The 19,866-nt window shown below is 43.6% G+C and overlaps 1 protein-coding gene across 1 annotated transcript in view; it reads right to left on the bottom strand.

Moving 5' to 3' along the window:
• Positions 1–19,866, bottom strand: part of jph3b (junctophilin 3b) — a 97,908-nt gene that overhangs the window by 2,834 nt on the left and 75,208 nt on the right. The window contains exons 3-4 of the mRNA XM_060927113.1: positions 4,335–4,459; positions 406–1,199 (exon numbers count right to left, since the gene is read on the bottom strand). Coding sequence (XP_060783096.1) covers positions 406–1,199; positions 4,335–4,459 — 919 coding nt within the window. The remainder of the gene's footprint in view (positions 1–405; positions 1,200–4,334; positions 4,460–19,866) is intronic.

Below are 19,866 nucleotides of genomic sequence, written 5' to 3' on the forward strand. Positions count from 1 at the left end.
TGTGTGTGTGTGTGTGTGTGTGTGTGCGCTTTTCTCTGAGGTGAAAAGCGATCTCAGTTCATGGTTAATAAAAATGTCTCGGAGAGATTCATGTCGAGATCCAGGAAACATCCGGCGTAACGAACACGCTCACACACCTGAACCTGTGATGAGTCGTGACCCAGCGATGCAGCTCCATGCTGATTCGTTTCAACATGGATGTCTTTCAGGAGGAGAAATGTTCCTGTAGTTGTAGAAATTTGTCTCGAAAGTGTAACAGCGCCCCCTGCAGGGCTGGTGCACTCACACTCGCACGACAGATCTGACGAAACCGCAAAGAGAACGCGAGCATGCTTGTGTGTATCAGTGTGATGGACACAGGAGTGAGAGTGTAAACTGTGTGTGTGTGTGTGTGTGTGCACTCACCGAGTTGGCTTTGAGCTGTGTGTGATTCTCGTTGTCGTGCTCTAGTGCAATGGGTGAGGATTTTTGCGGGGGCGAGAGCATGAGGTCCCTGCACAGAGGCCACGCCTCCAGTTTCTCCCCCACGCGCAGAGTGTCCAGCTTTTGCATCGCCTCCACACTGGGCCGTGCCGTGTCCTCTCTCTCTCTCTCCTTCTCTCTGTCCCTGTCTCCACGGTTCTTGCCCCGGTTCTTGCCCCGGTGACGCTCCTCCCCTTGCCCATAGGGCTTCTGGGAGTTGGAGTCCATGGGTTGCAGCGGCTTCATCTCCATCTCATAGTTGCTCAACTTCTCCTCGTCCTGCTCCAGCAGCCGCGTCTGCGTCCGGTGCGACGTCCACTCCGCCCACTTCTCTCGCGACGACGGCTTGTGATTGGACGAGCCGTGCTCCCGTGACGAGGCCTTGTGATTGGACGAGGAGTGCCGTTGGTGACCGTTGGTGTTCACCGTTCTCGGGTATTCCTCTCCTAATCCGCTCCGTCCGCTCGGCCTTCCGTGGCTTCGTCCCTCCACCAGAACCTGAATTTCAGAGGCTCCACCCCTCTCATCATCCACGGCACTCTGTCGCAAGAAGCGGGCGTTTTTGGGGCGGGCCCGAGGTTTGGAGGTGGGACTTGGACCCGGGCTGGCGTCAGGAGTGAGCTCTGGAGGAGTTGAACCCTTCATGTAGAGCTCGGTGCTGTCTGGAGTCTCGCTCGACATCATCTCCATGTCGTTATCGCTCGAGGGCTGTGGCTTCGGCCTCTCACACTCCACTCCTGCACACACACACACATTTTCTGTTCTGGTTTCTTTGCAAAATTTTGTTTTTAATCTCTAAACAAAAAGGTTTGATATCGTAAAAGTCGTTTTAATGTTGAATTCATGTTGAATTTTTTCAATTTTTTAATCCGATGATTAAAACACAGCATGGCAAAAGCACAGGGCAGGAATTTATAATAAAAATAAATACAGACAGATGGTTCAGGGTCAAAACCAGAAAACAAAAAAACACTAAACACTGAGGCCGAGGACAAGGACAAAAAAAAGAACAAGACACAAGACACGGCCGGAGAGAAAACATGGCTGAGGACGAAAGAAAGTAAACACGTCTTATACTTATTTAAGACAGCAATATTCATTATTTATACCACAACACTTATCATTTCCATAGTAACCGCTCGTTCACAGGGGTGGTGAAGGTGTTCGGTGGACGTTTTCTATTATTTAGGTTTCCGTACAAATATCATACAGAATAGAGAATACCCATAATGCACTTCCGTGAACTTTGATGTTTGTAAGGAACCTTTTCTGACATGGGACAGGAAACTATGACCATATAAGGATGCGTGGAGAATCATGCAAAAATGCAACTCACTTTTTAATAGTGTGTGTGTGCGCGCGTGTGTGTGTGTGTATAGAGATTTTGCTAAAGAAATGACCACAGATCCTCACAGTAATAAGACGGTGTCAGATGTCCTCACAATCACTGGGTCCTCACAAAAATACAGTGTTTGTACAGCTTTTATTTTATTTGAGCTACAATTTCTTTTCGGTTGCTAAGGGTCCTCAGTAAGTGTGTGTGTGTGTTTAAGCTTGATATGCGTGGGCGCGTTAGAAAGGTCAATTCTGGCCTCCCCTCATTCTCCTGTTGCCTGTGTCATCACTCACTCCCACATCGCCCTCACACACACACACACACACACACACACACACACACACACACACACAGAGAGAGCACTCCATCACCACCCACAGCAGGCAAAAAAGGTGAACAGTAACCTTCGTTATATTACAGTCTGAATAATAAGAAGAAGAACACAGAAATTGTTTCAATTAAAATGTCATTTATTTATTTATAAAGATATTTTTTGGGCTTTTTTCACCTTTATTGAATAGGACAGTGCAGAGACAGGAAATGAGCGGAAGAGAGAGAGACGGGGAGGGATCGGGAAATGACCTCGGGTCGGAATCAAACCCGGGTCCCCGGATTTATGGTATGGCGCCTTATCCACCTGAGCCACGACGTCCCTAAAATGTCATTTATATACTTTTTCTTTTACACTAAATATAATGAATTATAAAAGTCTTCATATTCATCCACACTCCTGCCAACATCACTACGCTCCATTTCCGAAACAAACAGTTGTGTAAAATATACGTGTTTTTTTTAAAGAATGTATGTAAATATTTAACAGTTATTCCACGAAATCGAGTCGTACGTGAGCTGATAGCTGACGAGGTGCGTAGCACCGAGTTGTCTATAATCCATGTACAGTGAGTTTGAGTGGAATAACTGTTTTATTCTCTCCACATTCACTGGATTTTGAGAAACAGAGCATTTTTATTTTTATTTTTTGGAAATTCGATAAATAAAAACTTTATACACAACGTCCGACAAAATCATTTCCGGTTTGTAAACTAACCGACAAAATTACGGGAACAATTTGTGAAAAATGCCATAATAGTAATAATTCTTGAAAAATAAAAAAAGATTCGTTCTTACCATCAAATACTTTCATTCCATATTTTGTTGCTTTTTTTTTGGGGGGGGGGGGGAGGGGTTCTTCTTCTTTAGGGTTTTTTTTAGCGGTTCGCAAACCAACTTAAAGGTGCGTTACTGCCACTGCCTGGGCTGGAGTGTAGAACAGGAGATATTGGGGGAAAAATTATATTCTTTTATTTACCTGTTTCTGTTTCTTTTAAATACTTGATCATTTTTTGGGGTTTGTTTTTGAGTAGTAGTTTTTATTTCGTCCTCGGTTGGTTCAGCAACATCTCATCTCATCTCATTATCTGTAGCCGCTTTATCCTGTTCTACAGGGTCGCAGGCGAGCTGGAGCCTATCCCAGCTGACTACGGGCGAAAGGCGGGGTACACCCTGGACAAGTCGCCAGGTCATCACAGGGCTGACACATAGACACAGACAACCATTCACACTCACATTCACACCTACGCTCAATTTAGAGTCACCAGTTAACCTAACCTGCATGTCTTTGGACTGTGGGGGAAACCGGAGCACCCGGAGGAAACCCACGCGGACACGGGGAGAACATGCAAACTCCACACAGAAAGGCCCTCGCCGGCCCCGGGGCTCGAACCCGGACCTTCTTCCTATGAGGCAACAGCGCTAACCACTACACCGCCGTGCCGCCCTGGTTCAGCAACACGCTCCGCCATTTTGTTTTTCTGTACTCATGGTATATGAGCTGATATCCTAGTAGTAGACTAGCCAATCAGAGCGTGCGATTGCTCATATCCAGTGAATGTGGACAGAATTAATATAAAATTATTCTCAGAAGGTGAAGTGAATGTCTGTGAATAATAAATGATATGAAGTTGAGGTTATTATTCACTGAGCCTGAGGTGGATAATTGTTTTAGTATACAGTAAATACACAGGTGATTGTTTAAAAAAAATTTTTTTTTAATTTATTTCAAACTTCAAAATCTTCATGTAAATGTAATAACTTTGCAGCGCAGATTTGGGTCACTGATCTACGCCGAGTCGCATAAAATCCTTTGTTTTGAAATCGATAAAATAAATCCCAACCCCACCTTCCCTTTGAATAGTTTTAGACCAAACTTCGGAGCATCGTTAGTGTTTTAGGAACAGAATTTTCTTTCATCATGTGTAATTCTTCCTCACTTACGGTGACGAAGCAATCGGCCGCCATTTTGCCGAGTCACTCGAGGTGATTATCCAGAAATAAATAGTCCAAATCTCTCGACCAATCAGTGCACATGATTTTCTATAATCACCTGTGAATTTATACTCATATTATTGATTTAATATCTGTCGATTTTAATTAGTGTGCTTGATTCAGTCCACCCACTAACGCTCCACGTCTGTGCTCGGCTGGGATCTGAGTGTGAGTGTGGGATTTTGTGCTTTTTCATGTTTGGGTTTCTCACCATTTCCTCGATGCTGAAATGAAGGTGAGAACTCTTTCGCTGCGATTCTGGCCAGTCTGCACTCCTCCTGCGCTTTCTGTGCCGCCGTCATGGCCGCCTCAGCCTTCCCCCTCGCATGGGCTGTCCTGAGGAGCACAATAATAATAACAATTATAATAATGAGAAGAAGAAAAAGAGAAATAAATAAATACATAAATAATCTCATCTCATTATCTCTAGCCGCTTTATCCTTCTACAGGGTCGCAGGCGAGCTGGAGCCTATCCCAGCTGACTACGGGCGAAAGGCGGGGTACACCCTGGACAAGTCGCCAGGTCATCACAGGGCTGACACATAGACACAGACAACCATTCACACTCACATTCACACCTACGCTCAATTTAGAGTCACCAGTTAACCTAACCTGCATGTCTTTGGACTGTGGGGGAAACCGGAGCACCCGGAGGAAACCCACGCGGACACGGGGAGAACATGCAAACTCCACACAGAAAGGCCCTCGCCGGCCACGGGGCTCGAACCCGGACCTTCTTGCTGTGAGGCGACAGCGCTAACCACTACACCACCGTGCCACCCAATACATAAATAATTTTTAATTATAATCTTCCTTTATTTCTCGTCAGAAATTCACACAAAGAAAGTTGTTTAAAACAATATTCAAAATACAACACGCTGCAATCTTTATGTGTTCAGGGAAGACTCACCCTGAACGAAAGGGCATTTTTATTTTATAAAATTAATAGTAAATCAAAAATGTTAATTAATCTCTGATAGAATTAAACCAGCTTATGAGGCAACGTTACGTTACGTAACTTTTCCAAATTCGTAATAACTCACATGACTCGCTTTTTGTACAAAAAGTTAGCAGGTCAAAATTAGAATTAGGACTGGAGTTACAATTTTAATCTTTTTTTAATGAATTGATTTATATGAAATGAAACAAAATCCGGACACATGGCCTTGTCCTCACTCATTTGAATTTCTTAATATGGATTTCTTAGACCAACAAAACAAAAAAAAAAACAAAGTCCTAGCTGTCACTTAAGAAAGAAACACATCTCAGAACTCTATACAGTAATGTGTGAGGGGCGTCTCTGCTCCACGTAGTGTTAACGTGTGTTCGCTCGCTAAGAAACCTAGCAAGCTAGTTCAGCCCCATTTATATATTTATATAAATTGTGTCCGAGTGCAGTGTTGCATGGGATTGTGTATTGATTTCCTTCCTTTGCTTCTTTCTTTTCACTTCAGGCAGCAGGTCAGGTGTGTGTGTGTGTGTGTGTGTGTGTGGGCATGCTGTGTGCTAGCGTGTGATTTGTGCTGAGTGGGTTTGAGCTGTGACGGTTGCTCTGCACTGTGTGTGTGGGTGTGTGTGTGAGGGTGAGGTGAGCCGAGGTGGGACAGGCCTCTCTGGTTGTCCTGGCAACGGCAGGAGAAAGTGTGAGGGAGGGATGGAGAGAGAGAGAGAGAGAGAGAGAGAGAGAGAGAGGATGCTAGGTCGGAAAAAAAAGGAAAAGGCAGGTGGATAGTAGGAGGAAGGGAAAAGACAGAGAGAGGAGTGGACGTGATAAATCATTTATTCACTTTCAGTCAGTTTCCTGGAGGCCTGTGTGTGTGTGTGTGTGTGTGTGTGTGTGAGAGAGAGAGTAGATTTATGCCAAGGTAGTGTACTTACTAAAGCATAAACCATTTAAAGGCTTGCTCACTGACACAGAATACAGAGATGTAAAAAGAGTCAATTATCCGACTGAGTTTTGTGAATCAAGAGTCGACTCCAATGATTCAGAGTTGAATTCACACAGTAAAACTGATTCAGTGTACAAGTTCTCTCAACTACCAACAATAAAGGCCACGCCTCCTGTGTCTGTCAGTCTCAGTGAAGGAGGCTGGGCCTCTGTATTTGTCAGTCTCAGTGAAGGAGGCGTGGCCTCTGTATCTGTCAGTCTCAGTGAAGGAGGCATGGCCTCTCTATCTGTCAGTCTCAATGAAGGAGGCGTGGCCTCTCTATCTGTCAGTCTCAATGAAGGAGGCATGGCCTCTGTATTTGTCAGTCTCAGTGAAGGAGGCGTGGCCTCTATCTGTCAGTCTCAGTGAAGAGGGTGTGGCCTCTGTCAGTCTCAGTGAAGGAGGCATGGCCTCTGTCAGTCTCAGTGAAGGAGGCGTGGCCTCTATCTGTCAGTCTCAGTGAAGAGGGTGTGGCCTCTGTCAGTCTCAGTGAAGGAGGCGTGGTCTCTCTGTCAGCCTCAGTGAAGGAGGCATGTCAGTTACCCCTTTTCCACCAAATCAGTTCCAGGGCTGGTTCGGGGCCAGTGCTGGTGCTGGTTCACAACTCGTTCAGCTTACGAGCCAGCTGAGAACCAGTTTGCTTTTCCATAGCTCGCGGTGCTAAGGGAAGACACGTCATTACGTCGCTGTATACGTCAGTTACGTCGTTGTATACGTCATTACGTCGCTGTATACGTCAGTTACGTCGCTACGTTTGCATAAACCTTGGCGCGAATATCGAAGCAAAAACAACACGGAAGAAGCAGCAGCAGCAACAACAACAATAATAATAAAAATGGATGACTTCGCGTTTGTACAGCTGCTGCTTCTCGTCACTTAAAAATGGCGATCTTTCGCGGTCTTGTTATTGTTGTTGGTCTTAACAACTCCGCCCCCCGCTGACGTAAGCGGTTCTTTCCTCTGGCCCAGCAGAGAGTTGGTGCTAGCCTGGAACTGGTTTTTCTGGCCCCAGAGCCAGTTCTTTGTCAGTGGAAACAGAAAACCCGGTTCCAAACTAAGCACTGGCCCCGAACCAGCCCTGGAACTGCTTTGGTGGAAAAGGGGTGTGTCAGTCTCAGTGAAGAGGGTGTAGCCTCTGTCAGTCTCAATGAAGGAGGCGTGGTCTCTCTGTCAGTCTCAGTGAAGGAGGCATGGCCTCTCTATTTGTCAGTCTCAGTGAAGGAGGCATGTCAGTCAGTCTCAGTGAAGAGGGTGTGGCCTCTGTCAGTCTCAGTGAAGGAGGCGTGTCAGTCTCAGTGAAGAGGGTGTGGCCTCTGTCAGTCTCAGTGAAGGAGGCATGTCAGTCTCAGTGAAGAGGGTGTGGCCTCTGTCAGTCTCAGTGAAGGAGGCATGGCCTCTCTATCTGTCAGTCTCAGTGAAGGAGGCGTGTCAGTCGGTCTCAGTGAAGAGGGTGTGGCCTCTGTCATTCTCAGTGAAGGAGGTGTAAGTTTTTCTTTGATTAAAATGAAATTATTTGCACAGAACTACACTGCATTGTATCAGAGTGAATCAGCTCTGAGTTATCTCATACTGAGTCGCTGATGTATTTCCCAGAATGCACTGTGAGTGCACAGTCGGTTTTACCAGCAGTGGCAGTGTATTTACAAAACACACATTCAGATGAGTTTCCTTTTTCCCGTTTACTGTCCCTGCGTTCGTTCAGCCACGACTTCACTACATACTCAGTCACACAACGTTCTGCTGCTGTTTCGTTCTGTTAGTTGTTCCGAACAGCAGCAACTTCACCACTAAATCACTGCATGACATCAGACTTTCCTCTCATTCATCCACAAACACACCGTTTATTTCCACCCCTCCCTAACACGCAGTTCCCGCCTCTCACACCTAAACACGTTATTCTCACACACACAGTCTCATTCGTTAACACATCGAAGGAAAGGCAGAGCAGAATGAAGAGCGGTTCGTCTGAAACATATAAAACTCAGACAGGATTCAGATCTGTGCGAGAACCAAAGAGGGTACAGATGATCAGATTAGTTGACATGTTTATTTAACTTCTTATTTGCCTTGGTTCAGGTGAATCAGGTGATAAATAGCCAATATTGCGGCTCTCATTACATCATGGTGTCTCATTTTAAAACAAGACTTCCTCAGTTAAAGAGTAAAATATTGATTAGAGTGGACTTTAATATAGGAATCATTCTGAGCCTTCAGCGATTTAACCGAACGAAACGGTTTTTGATTTCGACATGACAATCACGATGATGGTAGAAAGTGTGAACAGAGCATCATCGGGGTGTTTAATCACTTGGCATGAACTCGCTAAACGTGTTACAGTTCGACCTGGAACCCTGACGGACGGATGCTTTGGTTCTGATGTGATGGGATGTCCTGAGGTCGGCCATCTTGAATCCTGGATTAGAAAGAAGTCATACAGAGATGGGCGTGTCTCCTCACAGTACAAACGTGCTTGTCACTCTAAAAATGCCACGTCCACTTCACACCTGATTTTAAGAAAAAATGATTTTGTCCTTTATTATGAGTGCTTGTTGTAAGGGGCGTGGCCACACAAGCCACATTTGGTCATTAGTTCATTAGAAAAAAAATGGATGGTATGAGAATATATTTTTTCTATCATCAATGATGAGAAGTTTATTTTAATATGCAAAATTAATCCTGAAATCTTACCATCTGTTGAAGGCGTCACATTCATTTTAACTTTTTGGTATTGACACGCCCTCGGAAAAAAATACGAGTTACCAATTTGTAATTATGACACTCTACTGGAGTTCAAGTGCACTTATGTCATAATTATAATATTTTTAACAGGACTTGAAGGCAGGATGGATTACGAAATATATCTGTAGTCTGAAGGTAATTTTATAGAAGGTAAAATATGTAAAAATTACTAACACGACAAATTTGGAAAAGACGAAAATCCCAGGGATACTCCAGGAATAATTTCATTACTCATACATGTCAACCTTTGGTCAATCAAACCTGTATAACCCATTATCTCTAGCCGCTTTATCCTGTTCTACAGGGTCGCAGGCGTGCTGGAGCCTATCCCAGCTGACTACGGGCGAAAGGCGGGGTACACCCTGGACAAGTCGCCAGGTCATCACAGGGCTGACACATAGACACAGACAACCATTCACACTCACATTCACACCTACGCTCAATTTAGAGTCACCAGTTAACCTAACCTGCATGTCTTTGGACTGTGGGGGAAACCGGAGCACCCAGAGGAAACCCACGCGGACACGGGGAGAACATGCAAACTCCGCACAGAAAGGCCCTCGCCGGCCACGGGGCTCGAACCCGGACCTTCTTGCTGTGAGGCGACAGCGCTAACCACTACACCACCGTGCCGCCCACCTGTATAACCAACCTCCAAAATCCGTATTTCCCTTATAAAATCCTTATAAGATGCAAATTAAAATAATTTACCTAAAATTTGAATGATAATTAACAATGATATATCCCAGTTACTTTTTATTCAATATTAATAACAATAAAGCTTCAGAATGAATACAAAGCTCCAATGTTTGACAAAAACACAAAGTGTCACTCTAATGTTCTGAATTGTACTCCATGACAGCTTTTTTTAGCACTCTGCACCAATCCCTCACTAGGCTGCATGTCACAGCAAGTGTCTACACTGCAGTAGGCCAGGTCAGTGTGTCTGCATTCAGGTTCTTTCTGCTCTCTGTGTGTATCTTCCTGACTTGAGAGAAAACTCTCTCACAGTCAGCGTTACTGTGGGGTAAACAGAGCACTGCCCAACTTGAACTAAAACGCCCACTACCTTGTGTTTTCTGTCTTTTCCAGTTGTTGGCATATCAGTTTTTGAGCACGCAAATACTGTCATCAGTGGCTGATTTTGCCTTTGGCTTGCATTCCACTGATGTAGTTTCGATTTGAAATGTTCTTTCACATCATACACTCCCCATGCTGCAACTTTGATGTCACACACACACAGTGTGCAGTGTGCGTATTCGTCGTTTTTGGAGGCTGCCGGTTGGATTATGCCATTGAAAAGGTCCTTCCATTCAGGGCGAAACCTACCACTGTATTGTGTTTTGAATTTCTTTGCCGGAGTGCCCATTCAGAATTTCAGTCGCTACTGAAAGTCGCTCAGGTGGAAATGTGCTTTTCAAACTAAATGTTACTTCACAGTTGCCAGGATTCTCGCAATGCGGTGTGCGCATGATCAAAAGTGGAACGAAGTCTCGCTACCACAAGATAACGCGCGATTTCATAAGACTCTTTACTGGCTGTCTGTGGTGTACAGTACGTTTGTAAACGTTATGCGCTCTTTTATCATCGTGGGAATTGATTATAGCTCTAAATAAATATTGAAGTTTTTTTAAAGAATCCATATAACTTTATTTGTACGCCCGTATACTATGTTTATTGAATAAAATCCGTATAAATGGACATTCCATATAGGTTGACATGTATGATTACCCACTTCCCTGTGTATAACTAATCCAGTCTGAATAGGGCTTTGGAGTGAAAGCCCTGAAATGAAATCACGTATTTCCTCTGAGCAGTTTGATATAACCCCGCCCCTTAGGCCACGCCTCACAAACTTAAAGGTGAAAGTGTAGCAGAAACCTGGAAGCGATCAGAATGATAAATAGTCGTTCCGTATTGAGCTTTGTTTGCAAATACATACTCTTCCAGCTACTTTATAAAATTGTTGAATAATTTGATTATGAAGTTTAATGATGTCATGTGAAGATTTATTTCTAAATCACTCTTTATCCAGCGTTCACGAGTGTTCACTATTCCAGTGCAGGTAGAAGCCAGAATTAGACTCATAACCAGCAAACACAGAAAACCCTGACGCACTCTTTGTAAACACACACCGCAGCGCTAATCTGACACCGCTAACCTGCGCTGATATAGCGCTGAGTCACGTTAATTTCCGGTCTTAGCTCATCAGCAGGTGTTTGGGTTTCTTGATCACGTCTAACAGTGATGACCCAGAAGCTAATCAGCTTAGCCGCTAGTCCATATCCTGCCTGTCTCTGCTGGACAGACCTCTACTAATCTGTAACACACATGTTGTGACCACTGTGACTTGTTTGAAACATTATATTGTATATGCTAATATGATGCTAATCACCTCAGCATTTTTAAAAAAATCATTTATGAAATATCAAATGAATGAAAATACCAATAAAGGTCCAAGAAATACCACAATCTGAACCTGGTGACAAAGAATCAGAATCACTTTATTAATCCCCGGAGGGAAATTCAAATTTGCCACCAAGCTCCTGAATCAAAGAAGAAGTAAACATGTCTAAAAATAGAAGATAAAATCATCTAAAAAACGAATAATTTTTTTCCTCTGTGCTCTCACGGAAGGCGGTCGCATCTCTGCTCTCCTCTCCTCTCCTTTTTTTCCTGCTTGTGCTCTTTGTTTGTCTCATCTGCCTATACCTTTTTTTTTTGAGACTCTCTCCGCATTGAATTTCTAAACTAAAAAAGCATGGATTTGATAAACTGGTCTCCCAACGAAATTGACACAGTTTCTGGGTTAAGGGGAACCCACCTGTCCTGCCGGAACGTCTGTGGAGGACATTGAAGATATCTACCTATTCGGAACCATGATTACAGGACTTTTGCTGATTGGATTAGGCATTGCCCTGGTATATCGAGGAAATCAGACAACGGTGACAGCTGTTCAAAGCCCCACAAAGCTGCCCGATGATTGGAGTGGTGGGCAAAGCTGTTGGCACTTGGACTGTGGACATTCAGAACTTTAACCACAAAATGATTGTTATCTCGGAGCAGCTTTCAGCTTTGCAAGGAATACGTATTTCGGAGACCAAATGGAATTGAATTAAACAGAATGGACGTAATGGACAGATATGGACGAGTGGTGTGGACGTGTAAAGACTGCGTCTGTTTGAAAGACTAAACAATCTCTATCTTATCGACATTCGGCTCCCTGAACAGCACTGGCCTCGATCAAGGCCGTTGCTGGGAAAACATTTCCCCCAGAAGGTCACTGCTGGGAGACACTCTCGCATTCCTTCCCCAATTTTCCACGGTCACTGTTTTTCACCCCCAGTGTGACAAGCGGGTGCGTGACCAGCGCCGTTTGCATGGCTGCAGGAGCGGACGGCTGCTTGCTTGCGCTGGGTTACCTCTACCTCCTCCCCTCCCCTCCTACCCCCTTCCCCCCCACCCCTGATTACCCCCTCCTTCCCCCCTTTTCCCCCCCCTCAAGTCCCATGTTTCAAAGTGTACTTGTGTTATTGTGTGCTTTTGTGGAGGTTTTTAAATGTTCCCACACTGTACTCCTGATAGGATCATAGTGGGGGGGGGGTTCTTTTTTCCTCATCTTTCCTTTTTCCTTTTCTTTTATCCCTGTCTTCCTGTCCTGTTCCCCCTCTGTAAGGACAGGTTGATGGTCAATTTCACTGGTAACAGTGACAATAAAGGGTTCATTCATCATCATAAATAAAAATAAAATAAATTTCAATAAGTTCAATAACTTAAGTAAAAGCAAAATAGAGTGATTTTATATACAATGGCTCCTATATACGTACATATATTGCACCTGAGTTAAGGATACAGTATACATGGTAAGACGGTGTAGCACAGTTATACAGTGGCATTGTACAGCCTGACTGCAGCAGGTCGGAATGATTTCCTGGGTCTCTCAGTTGTGCAGTGTGGAAGAATCAGCCGTTTACTGAATGTGCTCCTGTGGCTGATCAGCTCCTCATGTAGAGGGTGGGAAGGACAGTCTAAGATTGTCTTCATTTTGGACAGTGTCCTCTTCTCCATCACCACTGTCAGAGAGTCCAGCTCCACACCTACAACATGGCCGGCCTTCCTGATGATCTTATTGAGTCTGTTAGTGTCCTTCACCTTCAAGCCGCTGCCCCAGCAGACAACAGTGTACAGGATGGCACTGGCCACCACAGACTCATAGAACATCCGCAGCATCGTTCGGCAGATGTTGAAGGACCTCAGCCGTCTCAGAAAATAGAGGCGGCTCTGGCCCTTTTTGTATACAGTGTCCACGTTTTTGGACCAGTCCAGTTTATTATCCAAGTACACCACCAGGTACTTATATTCCTCCACCACGTCCACACTGACCCCTTGGATGTTAACAGGGTTCACCAGAGCCCTGATTCTCTTCAGATCGACCACCAGTTCTTTTGTCTTTGTCACGTTGAGCTGTATGTGGTTCTTCCTGCTCCACGTGACAAAGTTGTCCACCACCGTCCTGTACTCGCTCTCATCACCACCGGTAATACGCCCAACCACTGCAGAGTCATCAGAAAATTTCTGGAGGTGGCAGGTCTCCGTGCAATAGTTGAAATCAGTGGTGTAGAGAGTGAAAAGGAAAGGAGAAAGGACAGTCCCTTGTGGAGCCCCGGTGTTGCTGATCACTCTGTCTGACACACAGCACTGCAAGCGTACGTACTGTGGTCTGCCAGTCAAATAATCCACAATCCAGGACACCAGTGGGGCATCCACCTGCATCGCTGTCAACTTCTCACCCAGCAGAGCCGGCCGGATGGTGTCAAAAGCACTGGAGAAATCAAAAAACATGTTCCTCACAGTGCTGGCTGGCTTGTCCAGGTGGCCGTAGACTTTGTTGAGCAGGCAGATGATTGCGTCCTCTACTCCAAGACGGGGCTGGTAGGCAAACTGAAGGGGGTCAAGAAGTGGTTGGACCATAGGCAAAGAAAGATTCAAAGGGAACAAATCAGGTTCGAACTATGGCATAATCTCACTGGCCAATTTATTAGGAACACCCCTACATCCACCTACTGTTCTATTTGATGCAGTTTTCTAATCAGCCGATCCCTCGACAGCAGCACAGTGCATCAAATCACGCAGATACAAATCAAGAGCTTCAGTTATAATGTTCACAATGTTCAAACATCACAACAGTCCCTAGAGTTTACAAAGAATGGTGTGAAAAACAAAGAGCAAATATTGAGTGAGTGAGCGACAGTTCTGTGGGTGGAAACAAACACCTTGTTGATAAGAGAGGGTCAGAGGGAAATGGACAGATTGGAAGGATATAGTAACTCATATGATCACTCTTTACAACAGTGGTGAGCAGAAAAGCATCTCAGCATGCAACAGCAGACAGAAGAACACGTTGGGTTCCACTCCTGCAGCCAAGAACAGGGATCTTAATCAACAACAAGGTCCTACTAGAGCGGCCACTGAGTGTATATTTTATAATTATATCACTCAGGTACATGGATAAGGCATGACGATGATGAAGGCATCAAGTTACTCATAGCTTGTGTCTTGTTTTGTGGGCGTGGCCTGTCCAAGCTTCTAAAGCTTCTATTATGTTCTCAGCATCATATTAGCATAATTGATAGTTTAGCAAAGCAAGCTAACTGTATTAGCTTCATCCACTCACCAGAGGCACCAAACTTTTTCTGCTACTTCCTTCCAAACTGTAATTTTCTTCCTAATGACTCTAGATGCATTTAATGAGCGTACTGAAGAAATGTCGCACCATACATACCATCGGTTTAATCCGAGGAATCGTTCAAGCCAGTCGTTTGGATTTATCGCTTTAGCGTCCGAGCGAATTTGCACAGAATTTGGGAAAAATCTCAAATTAAACGTCACTTGGTTTGCTATTTCTTTGAAATCACAGCTCCATTTTGTACACGTCTAGAAAATATAAAAACCGTCACCTGTCACTTGCTAATCTGAACCTTATCACAGTATAAATAAAAACACCGCTGGTAGCTGAAAGGTCTGGAATAAAAACTGATATGTTTTTGGTGGAGGATAAAATTCTCCATAAAATGTTTTGCAAGAGTCATTTGCTTGTAGACAACTTGATATTAGCATGCCGCATAAAACATGCAGTTTTATTTATTTTTAGCTAAATTATATGTTTGTATGAAACTCTTGCGTTTATATGACACCGTGGAGCCACTTCTTATGTTCTCGACACAACAAATTATCCAATTATGGAGCTTTAAAGAGCTAAATCTGGTACGTAATGCCATGCAATCAGGTTACACACCTGCGTTCAGTCTGGGTGTAAAGGGATTAATCTGTACAGGATCTAAACGTACAGGTGCTGGTTAGAGTATTTACACAGCAGGAAGAATCTGGGTCACATGTCACTGAACTTTGGCAGGAAGTAGGGCTTCAATGTGAACGTTAAAAACAAGTCGAAACAGGAACACAGCTGCCTGAGTTGTTTGAGTCGTTCTCAAACGTGGAAGTGGAACACACCTGCATTTGAGTGTTATATTTTTGGGAGCGGTGTGTGCATTTTACAAACATCATCTAATCATTTTGTTCGATTCACAGAAATGGGCGTGTCTTCATTATTTATGCATGGTCATTATCATCGTAATAATTCCATGCATATGACATGCACTTCAATTTAATACAGAGTACGAAACAAAACAAAAGACGTGTTGATATGATGGTTATAGGTAACATTGATGGGTGGAGTCTCCTCATCTAGTATTTCACTATAACACGCCTCTCTGTGCCTTTGACCAATCAGAATGGTGTATACCTCAGCCGCCATGGAACTGCTAACTAGCTCATTCCTAGTCTTGTAGCTAGCGAATAAATACAGGACAGTAGTACAAGACTTGGATGTTTTCTTATCTTTTTTAAGACGCAATAATGTTTCTGTGGTTCAGTATAACACCATTTCAAAGCTAATCCTTTTGTTGTTGTTGTTGTTGTTTGACAGCTAGCTCTTATAGTGTAGCCCCAGAATTAAGAGAATGCATCAACCTGATTTTTGATGGGTTTTGACCCGACAACATGCGTACGTACAGTGGTGCTTGAAAGTTTGTGAACCCTTTAGAATTTTCTATATTTCTGCATAAATATGACCTAAAACATCATCAGATTTTCACACAAGTCCTAAAAGTAGATAAAGAGAACCCCGTTAAACAAATGAGACAAAAATATTATACTTGGTCATTTATTTGTTGAGGGAAATGATCCAATATTACATATCGGTGAGTGGCAAAAGTATGTGACCCTTTGCTTTCAGTATCTGGTGTGACCCCCTTGTGCAGCAATAACTGCAACTAAACGTTTGCGGTAACTGTTGATCAGTCCTGCACACCGGCTTGGAGGAATTTTAGCCCGTTCCTCCGTACAGAACAGCTTCAACTCTGGGATGTTGGTGGGTTTCCTCACATGAACTGCTCGCTTCAGGTCCTTCCACAACATTTCCATTGGATTAAGGTCAGGACTTTGACTTGGCCATTCCAAAACATTTAACTTTATTCTTCTTTAACCATTCTTTGGTAGAACGACTTGTGTGCTTAGGGCCGTTGTCTTGCTGCATGACCCACCTTCTCTTGAGATTCAGTTCATGGACAGATGTCCTGACATTTTCCTTTAGAATTTGCTGGTATAATTCAGAATTCATTGTTCCATCAATGATGGCAAGCCGTCCTGGCCCAGATGCAGCAAAACAGGCCCAAACCATGATACTACCACCACCATGTTTCACAGATGGGATAAGGTTCTTATGCTGGAATGCAGTGTTTTCCTTTCTCCAAACATAACGCTTCTCATTTAAACCAAAAAGTTCTATTTTGGTCTCATCCATCCACAAAACATTTTTCCAATAGCCTTCCAGCTTGTCCATGTGATCTTTAGCAAACTGCAGACGAGCAGCAATGTTCTTTTTGGAGAGCAGTGGCTTTCTCCTTGCAACCCTGCCATGCACACCATTGTTGTTCAGTGTTCTCCTCATGGTGGACTCATGAACATTAACATTAGCCAATGTGAGAGAGGCCTTCAGTTGCTTAGAAGTTACCCTGGGGTCCTTTGTGACCTCGCCAACTATTACACGCCTTGCTCTTGGAGTGATCTTTGTTGGTCTCCCACTCCTGGGGAGGGTAACAATGGTCTTGAATTTCCTCCATTTGTACACAATCTGTCTGACTGTGGATTGGTGGAGTCCAAACTCTTTAGAGATGGTTTTGTAACCTTTTCCAGCCTGATGAGCATCAACAACGCTTTTTCTGAGGTCCTCAGAAATCTCCTTTGTTCGTGCCATGATACACAAACATGTGTTGTGAAGATCAGACTTTGATAGATCCCTGTTCTTTAAATAAAACAGGGTGCCCACTCACACCTGATTGTCATCCCATTGATTGAAAACACCTGACTCTAATTTCACCTTCAAATTAACTGCTAATCCTAGAGGTTCACATACTTTTGCCACTCACAGATATGTAATATTGGATCATTTTCCTCAATAAATAAATGACCAAGTATAATATTTTTGTCTCATTTGTTTAACTGGGTTCTCTTTATCTACTTTTAGGACTTGTGTGAAAATCTGATGTTGTTTTAGATCATATTTATGCAGAAATATAGAAAATTCTAAAGGGTTCACAAACTTTCAAGCACCACTGTATGTGTACCATCACAAGGAACCCGGCCGTAAGTGCAAAGCAACGGATCTCATAAACACTTCACCACCGGAGAACGAGATTTATATCTTTATTTCCATAAGAGAGATGTGTTTTTATCCAGCGCTTATTTTTAATTTGCTTTATAAATAACGTGGGATTATTTACTCACACATTTTACAGAAAATAGGCAGCACGGTGGTGTAGTGGTTAGCGCTGTCGCCTCACAGCAAGAAGGTCCGGGTTCGAGCCCCGTGGCCGGCGAGGGCCTTTCTGTGTGGAGTTTGCATGTTCTCCCCGTGTCCGCGTGGGTTTCCTCCGGGTGCTCCGGTTTCCCCCACAGTCCAAAGACATGCAGGTTAGGTTAACTGGTGACTCTAAATTGAGCGTAGGTGTGAATGTGAGTGTGAATGGTTGTCTGTGTCTATGTGTCAGCCCTGTGATGACCTGGCGACTTGTCCAGGGTGAACCCCGCCTTTCGCCCGTAGTCAGCTGGGATAGGATCCAGCTTGCCTGCGACCCTGTAGAACAGGATAAAGCGGCTAGAGATGAGATTTTACAGAAAATATTCACGACAGTTTCATATAAAACGAGTTAAAAGAGTTTTATTAGTCCACTCGCTTGTTAGACAGTTGACAGTTTGTGTCGTCTAAAGGGTGATTGATAGATAGATAGATATAAGCGCAGGAAGTTTTATTGAAAACATGCTCGTGAAAACAGGCAGTGGTGGAGTGAGGCACAGACAGGATATCAGAGGGAATACAATACTCACAGTCCAAAAACACAAACAGGGTCAAAACCAGAAAAGTAACACAAAATACAAGGCTTTCACAAAGTCTGTGTGTTACTGAGAGTCCTTATATAAATGTCTACGCTGTGATTGAGCTCTAATCAGGAACAGGTGCATGGGGATTAGTCCTAATGGTGCTGCAGCTGTGTGGATGTGAAGGACGAAACCAGACAGCTGTGTGAGATATGGAGTGTGATATTGGATGGTAACTCTACAGTAGTGATGTAAAGTGAAAGCCCTGGTTCACTGCTGTCCCCCAGGCGCACCATAATAAATGTGGTGGTGTCGTTTCTGGCGCATGGCATGCGGCGTCAAAGAAAGGAATAAATACTGTATGTATCGTAACTGTAATGTGAATCTCATTACTGGTTTCACAATAACGTCCCAAGACAATGCAGTGATTTATTGAGGTGAAAAACACGACACGACACAATTCACGGTGCTGTAATATTATTATTCTATTCAGAGTGATTTTGTGTCCGTGTGAATATTTTGCTCATAAACTCACTCATCAGGAGCTTCACTTTTAGGCACTGCTGCTATATCTGCTGTATATTACTGTAGGTTACTGTAGATGGGTTTCACGTCATTTCTCACATGCTAGCAAGATGATAAATACTGCTAAAACATGGAGCTTTGTCATTTTAATTAAGAAATGTAATAAAAATGCAGCATGTTGATCCATACTGCTGTATGTACTGTTTGTATTTCTGAAATCACAAGATTTCTTTGTGAAGAATATGAAAAATCCTGTCTTCCTTCCCTGTTTTATATTTCTGGCTTATTTTTTAATGCGTTTCTCAGCCTTCTGTTATCCTCCGAACTTTATCAGTGTGTTATAGTTCACTCAGTTCCTCCGAGCACTTTGTTTCGAGTCTGCTGAAAATGTCACACTCTCCCTGGTGTCCTTCCTGTAATATTTATGCCATGTTGTAAAGCGTTCTGAGAGAAAGCTGAATGGTGGGTCACGGCGTTGAGTCAGCGTTTACACCATGAACCAGCACGTGCACTTCTGTTCCTGAAAGCTACAGGATGCTTCTGAGACTGAGCCTGTCTCATTCACATCCATCATTCTGCTTTATCCTGGACCTATTCACCATACTGTCTCATAAAATTCAGTATTTTAACATAATATGAACCAGAATGTCAAAGGAGCTCGTCTGTCCTGCCATCAAAACAACCATGACGACCAAAACATCAAACAGAACTAAAATGTGACAATGTGTGAGAGAGAGAGAGAGAGAGAGAGAGAGAGACGACCAACCTCCACCACAAACTGCTCACAACAGGAACATCAACAAAGGACTAAATTTTGTTCCCCGAGGGAAGTTCGACCCAAAACATCCATCAGAACTGAATTCGCATGATAAATGAGAGAGGAGATACAATTCTAGTCAGAATAAAATGTGTTAAGTGACCTAATTACTAATTTGTTTGCAGAAAATTGACAATACAACAACCAAGTTTTGTACAGAAGGTCGAGTTCTTTCAAATAAAACAATCAGAACTGAAATCCATTGAGAACTGAAGGAGGGAGGAGACACGATTTAACTGGAAATAAACAAAGTTGTAAACAAATTTTTTTACAACAAAAAAACGACCAAGTTTTGTTCC

This window comes from Neoarius graeffei, chromosome 8, assembly GCF_027579695.1.
Source record: "Neoarius graeffei isolate fNeoGra1 chromosome 8, fNeoGra1.pri, whole genome shotgun sequence".
Classification (NCBI taxonomy): Eukaryota; Metazoa; Chordata; class Actinopteri; order Siluriformes; family Ariidae; genus Neoarius; species Neoarius graeffei.